Genomic DNA, 6,843 nt, shown 5'->3' with positions numbered 1-6,843 from the left:
GGTGAGTCGTATTGCGTCAGCGCTTCAAATTTAACTAATACGTATTGCCGACATCCACGTGTTCGAATTCCGTTTGCTGTGTGAGCTGTATTGGGTCCTGATTGGGATACAACACGGGCACCTACTACCTAGGAGGCTAGGCCTACAAGGCTACACGGGCGGCCTAAACCTGCCCCTCAGGGCCTCAGCAGCTCAGCCCACTGAGCCCAGTCCCAGAAGCCTCAGCCTGGGAAACCATATTAACTAATTTACTAAATAAAGATTTTTGTGGGATGCCCTGGGCCCCTGAGGCCTGAACACCTGAAGTGCTGAAGATCTATTTTTTGCATACCTGCCAAAGTCCAGCCAAACAATTCTTTATATATATAAAAATTTGGTCTTGGACAGCTTTTTGAAAAAGTTGCCAGAAACAATAGTTGCCAATGATGGTTTGTGATGATGATTGATGATGACATTGACGGGTTGAAGACTTGAAGGTGATGATGTCAATCGCGGATGGCGGATCGCTTGTATCCTAACACCTGGACTGAGCAATGATTATTATTTGGTTCAAGGCAATGAATGTTTTCCTATCTTTAAAACCATCAGCAAAGTCCTGCACGCGTTTTGAGTAACGTCTAACGTCAGAATAGCTATCTCGATCCACTGTCATGTGTCATCCACAAAGCAGCCAGTTTTTTTTTTTTTTTTTTTATTNGTAAATGTATTTTTAAATAATTTTTTTCCTAAGCATAAGTAATATAGTTATTGCTCTTACTAGCGTATAGTTTGCACACACAACTAATTTCAACTAAAGCTTGCACAAGATGACCATCACCTGGAAGTTGTTGCATGCTGCTTGCATCCTAAGTCATAAGGATTTGGCCAAACTTTTTGGGGAGAGGTCATATTCTCAATTTTCTGAGTGCTTACAGCAACAAAATACCTGCAATCCACACCCTGCCTTAGCATGGACACAGACTCATAAAACTAGCTCACATGAGAACGACATGTGAGGGCAAGTTTCTTGGCAAGTTGAATTCTTTCCTTTTCTTTTTCTTTTCTCTTCTCAGTTTCCATCTGCTTGTAGTTCCGCCAATCCTTCAGGACTCCCTTTGGTCCTGTCTGTACACACAAGTCCAAGAAATCAATAAAAATTTTTAAACAAATGAAACATTTCATAAGAGCTAACAAGGAAAATTGAAAATCTCAAAAGGTAAAATCTCTTCATACAAAAAATTGCAAAAATAGACATTTCCAGAATTACACAGGCTAAAATTTATAGGAATATATACTTTATTGAAGAAAGCAAATGCTTCATGGTGGACAATTTCACCATACATAGAAAAAACAAAATTCACTAAAATAAAAATGCACTTTACTTTCCATTTACATAGGTACTTGACATAAACATGAGTATAATGCAACACACTTTCACTTTAGTTAAATTTAAATACAAAAGTTCATTCAAATTTATTTAAAACAAATACAAATAGCACCAAAAGTCCAAATTTTAAATAAAAAAGGGCATAAAATCATACATTTGTTGAAGAACCCTCCCATGGCTGTAGTTCTTTGGAGCCGCAATCAATAGCAGCATCTTGAAGAATTTTATTGCTGCCGCTGGCTCCTTGATCTTCATCACTGAAAAAAGTTTACAATAATTTGGTAAATAAATTAAATTTGAATTTCTCAAAAATTACATGAAAGTGTCTTTGTTCTATGTTCCATTCAAAATCTTAACCTATGATTCACTTCATAAAAAAATCACTGATTTTGTGTATATATTCATATTGCATTTAAGCACTTGGTAAAAAAATTACACACAGCAATTTAATTAACAATAATCCTACAGAAACCTTAAGTCAAAAGCCCCTAGACATGCAAAAAATTATGAGATTATTGTTCATCTGGTCAACTGAGAAATAAAGAGAGAAATTTTATCTTGCATACGGTACATACGGTAGTACTTACACTTTATCATCATCTTCTGGACTGGACTGCTCATCTTCTGAGCTGCTACAATAATACTGCAGTTTTTCACCCAAAAGTCTATCTTCCAAGGTAGCCATAATTATCCAGTAAAACTAATTAGATTAATTCAAGTGGAGTCCTGTAAACAAATTAGAATAAGTTGAGGACATTGTTGTAGTCCTAGGCATAGTGGCAAACCATTAACCAATTCCAATAACATATACATTTCCCCATCTTTATTTAAATAAAGTATACTTCATAATTCAATGCATACAATACTTTCAATGCTTCAATACACATAAAAACATGGAACAATAAAAAACACTAATGACAAAACACCAATATAAATTAAATGCCCACGCATATCTCATCAAGACAATGCATTAAACCTAAAAACCAATACGGTCTACTGGGGCTACTACCAACTAGCCGGATACAATGGTGCGGGATGCCACAGCAGTTTGAATTTACAAAGGCAAAGACAAGGTAAAAAAGCTATGTTTAAGGTGCTTTTTACATCGCAGCATCTACCTACCTACCTGTATCTTGGCTACCAACAATTCATAGTGGAAGCATTTGTAAGTAAGCTTTGGTAGGGCTATAAATGTCAAGGATTTAACCATATTATGCGGGGGACCGCATAATATTAAAGATTGCCCCTCTTCTAGGAGTCTAGCACCAAAATGCTGCAACTGTGGTGGCACACATACTGCTAACTATGGAGGTTGCCCTCAAATGATATTCAAGCTATTAGATGAGAAAGCTTGCTCTGTCAAGAAGATGTCCTATAGAGATGCCGTGAAGCATGTAAAAGAGACATGACTATGAGCAGAACCTGTAACACAGCTATAAATGTATCAACGAGTACATCACCCAACCCTTCTGCAACCTCCCATCCGGTAACTCAGGTCAAACGCACGATGAGTTGGCAAACACAAGCTGGCTTGGAAAAAATCTCAGTATCCACACAAACTGATGAAAATGCCCTACAGACTAACTCTCAAGAAAACTCGGTCTCCAAACTGATTGAGCTTCTCTTAAGATTGATAAACCTACCGACTACCGTCAACCAGGGCTACTCGGGACGCTTTCGAATGTTTTTCATTCATAACTTCTTACCATGAAACATTTCATAAACAAGTTTAGGCTCAGTTCAAAGCTTTTTGCAAGGGCTATCACATGGCTCCTCCAAAAAAATTCCATATGCTATTCATAAGGTGCCAGAAGCAAAAAAAGAGTGTCCCTAGTAACCCCATCGAACGGGGCTACTCGGGACACTTGGAATAAAACTTCATTTTGAAACATTTGAAGCATGCAGAGCGTACTCATCCATTACTAACAGTAGTCTGAAGTCCTATTCTTTCATTGTAGATGATGTAGAGGTAGAATATATGACATTTTCTGTGATTTTTACTTGTTTTTCCTTTATTGATATGATATTACTATATACATTAATTACCGTATTATTGATGCGGTATTACCGTATTATTGATGCAATATTACCGTATCCATGAACATGCCATTGAGCATTTACAACAACCTTGTCCACTACAAGCTTCATATCAGCAGCCTTATAGCATTTTTTCTGCATCTGTAAGCTCACAGGACGGCTTGTAATTTCACACCATTTTAATTGGGTTAAGTGAATTTACTATAAACAAAGATTATGAAAAACACACCTGAAACTGAAAATGTTTTAGTGACAACCATCATATGTTTTGGAGAAATAAATCATAGTTTAAGTTAATTACTTTTCATTCTATGATGCCCGGTGCACAATTCTATATATAGCATTCTATGTACAATTTTGTGATTCTATGTACAATTTTGTGTGCCGTCTGGCAGGAAAATGTTAGGATCCAAAGAGAGACAGTGCACGACGCACGTCACCCAGTATGAACATCGAAAAACATGTCAAAGTTGATAGTAGACCTTGCTCTACCAAATAGTGATAAACTGTTTGTGTAGGAAGAATATTATGGTTTGAGACTCTTAAATAAGTCTGTGAATATATTAGGAATCCTTTAAAAAAATTAAGTATACTTGTATTTGCTGATTTCAAGTGGTAAATAAATTAATATATGATTAAGTTAAGAGATGGTTTTAGACACATAAAAACTAATTCCGACACAGCTCAGAATTAGACACACATAGCTTGTTCCGAGCTGTGTGCAAAAATTAAAATTTTCTTAATTAAAACCTTAATAGCTCTTAATTAAAAGCCCAATTAAGTAGTGTTCAATATTCAATAGTGTTCTAATTCCGAGCTGTGTCGTATTGAGTATTCCAATACAGCTCACACAACGATCGGAATTCAATCACAAGAGGGTCGGAATTATGAATTAGTAGAATTTAAAGCGCCCTTAGAATTAGTCTTACAAATTGCCAAATTTAGTCACACACAGCCATGGAATATATGGATTTGGTAGGTTTGCATTCTAAAGGCTTTTAAATAAATATGGCAACAGTTTGTGACATTTCATTGTTGCTGGCGCATAGTGTTGCGTTTTGAGAGTGACGTAAAGCCAACTGAACTCTATGGTCAGGAAGATGTGCCAGGTGTGCAGGAATTTATTTTGTCATTTTAACGACCTGCGCGGTGCGCCGTACTATGCTGGTAAGAAAATGTGCCGTGTGCCGTACTTTAGAAAGCTAAAATAGTTCTACTATTTTAGTCGACAATATACGCTTACATAAGAGTCTGTTTTTATTTGCAATTTTCAATAATTACCTGTGACAATCGTTTTTGCCTGCAATTTAGAAAATTTATGCCCAATATTCCAAATTGGCAAAATGCCAGTGCTTGTGGTAAATTTCACTCATTTATTATATCTCTATTGCCTTTTCTTTTGAATTTTTGACCCCTCAGGGGGGACTTCTGACGCGTGTCTGTGCACGTCAGAAGTCCTATGGGATTTTGCGCTCCTAGGGGGATTGTTCCTGAGCGCCCCACCGTTGAGCTCGCGGTGTCTGACTGTAGGTCTCAGTTGTGGGGTTAAGTTATTATGTAGGTAGGATTCCTCACATTTCCCTTCTCTGTCTCTCTCGTGCGGGTGGCCGACGTCCCGTGTAAGCGACCTCTTGTTTGAGTGTCTTCGTTTCTGTTACTTTTCACCTGTCCCTCCTTGTTACTTCGTCTCTTTGAGATGCTAATGCTGTTTCTTTCGAGCCAGCTTCAGCGGGCTGGACATCTGAGACCTTCCACCCCATGTGGGTGATGACCTATTTTTGATTTGAGAAACTTTTAATGATTGAGACCTTCCACCTCTTTGGTGATGTTCAAAATGACTTTCGGTGCAAGATAGCTAAATAGCTGAAGCGCTAGTAAACCTGTGCCCACTAAACTAACTAACTAACTTTGAATTTTTGAAACTGTTCATTTCTGTCAGCAATTTTCAGAATTAATCCATAAAATAATCTTTCTTATTCAAATTTGTTAAAAAATTTTGTACAATACTCCAGATTGGTAATACAAGGTTTCCAAACTAGGAAATTGCTGAAACCATCTATGAATATGACATGAACACCCATACCCATATGCATAGTCCATTAGATTGGAATATATCTACTTACCAAGCCATCATTAGAGCTTTCCTGTCATTTTTTCCTCTGCAAGAATCCTGTTAGATGAATTATCTGCCATCTAAGTGTTAACAAAATTGCTTGATCTGGCTGCAAGACTCTAAATTAATAAAAAAGTACTTACCTCTAGCTACAAAATTTTACTACTAAATCAGAATTTTAAAATCTTTTGTGCTTACTGACAATTTCACCTGTTCCTATCACCCTTGTCTAATTTTATCAGTAAAAATTATGGAAGATGGTGAATTCTTTTTTGCCTGTCATTTTCAATAATCAGTGAAATGATCTTTGTTATAAATTTTTTTTTAATTCTGCTTGATTTTCTTTACAGGCAAGCTTTTTTCTTAGTTTCACAGAAAAAAATTGGGCATGCACCAGGAGCAGGCATGGAATATATCTACTTTGGCTTGGAAAGAAGATATATATTATTCCGTTCCTGCTCCATTAGGTGAATGCCTAATTTGTTATAGTATATGAAAACTGAAGACAAGGCCTGCAAAAAAAAATCAAGAGAGGAAAAAAATTCAATGTAAAATTCTAGAGGGGTATTTAATTAATCAGTTAACCCAGCATATCGGAAAGTCCAGCTCACAAAAAATCATAGTCTGGACTCTGGAGTGAATGAAATCATGATCAATTCACAGTCTGAAGACTGTGATTGGTTATACATTTGCCTATAATTTTCTGACATACATTTGCCCAAAAATGACAGAAAGTTTATGCATCAAATCAAAGTGCATGATCAAGCAGCAAAAGGTATAGGATATTATATTATATACATACATATTTTTCCTGAGCCTGAACCCTGCTTGATCAAGCTTCTCAATACACATGGACTAAATTATTTCCTAGAATTCCACTCTGCCATCAGGATTTGAAAACTACACTTAATCTAAAGGCATCTTTTTAATTCATCTAGCTAGCAATCTTGACTTGAATTTAGCATCCATCATCTTTTGTCCACATAGATTAGTATAAATGTCTCGATTGTAGAGTGTATCAATTGTATGTTGTTTTTTTTTTATTTGTGACACTATATTTAAATCAAAATTAGCAAATTTTCCTTGTGATAAGATTTTCTACCAGCCCACTCCCTGTAGGGTGGGATTTGATAAAAGCAATGAACTTAGTTGCATTGATAACAACTAATGAGTTGTTATCAATGTTTTTAGTTTTTTTTTTTTTAACAGTTAGTTCTTGCTGTGGTTTGAGTTCAACACATTTGTAAGTTGAACTTTTTAGAAGTGCAATGTAGTATCCTCTTCTCTGTTCAAGTTTCAAGAAGACCTTTAAGCTTCTCATTTCACG

The 6,843-nt window shown here is 36.2% G+C and overlaps 1 protein-coding gene across 1 annotated transcript; it reads right to left on the bottom strand.

Moving 5' to 3' along the window:
* Positions 1 to 914: 914 nt before the first annotated feature.
* LOC108675955 (phosducin-like protein) lies at positions 915 to 2,093 on the bottom strand. The gene is made up of 3 exons (XM_018164012.2): positions 1,954 to 2,093; positions 1,521 to 1,623; positions 915 to 1,104 (listed from the first exon to the last, which is right to left on the bottom strand). The coding sequence occupies exons 1-3, from the start codon at positions 2,049 to 2,051 to the stop codon at positions 970 to 972; spliced, it is 336 nt and encodes a 111-aa protein (XP_018019501.1). The 5' UTR covers positions 2,052 to 2,093; the 3' UTR covers positions 915 to 969.
* Positions 2,094 to 6,843: the final 4,750 nt, after the last annotated feature.

This window comes from Hyalella azteca, unplaced genomic scaffold (genome assembly GCF_000764305.2).
Source record: "Hyalella azteca isolate HAZT.00-mixed unplaced genomic scaffold, Hazt_2.0.2 contig16863, whole genome shotgun sequence".
Classification (NCBI taxonomy): Eukaryota; Metazoa; Arthropoda; class Malacostraca; order Amphipoda; family Hyalellidae; genus Hyalella; species Hyalella azteca.
This window is presented reverse-complemented; position numbering and strand designations above follow the sequence as displayed.

What these genes read in the sequence shown, in the direction of transcription:
- LOC108675955 (XM_018164012.2), bottom strand. Translation starts at nt 2,051, where the DNA reads ATGGCTACCTTGGAAGATAGACTTTTGGGTGAAAAACTGCAGTATTAT. An exon ending in CCAGAAGATGATGATAAAGT is followed by an intron (nt 1,624 to 1,953) that starts GTAAGTACTACC and finishes AACTTTTTTCAG; the next exon opens with TGATGAAGATCAAGGAGCCA. An exon ending in GGGAGGGTTCTTCAACAAAT is followed by an intron (nt 1,105 to 1,520) that starts GTATGATTTTAT and finishes TTGTGTGTACAG; the next exon opens with ACAGGACCAAAGGGAGTCCT.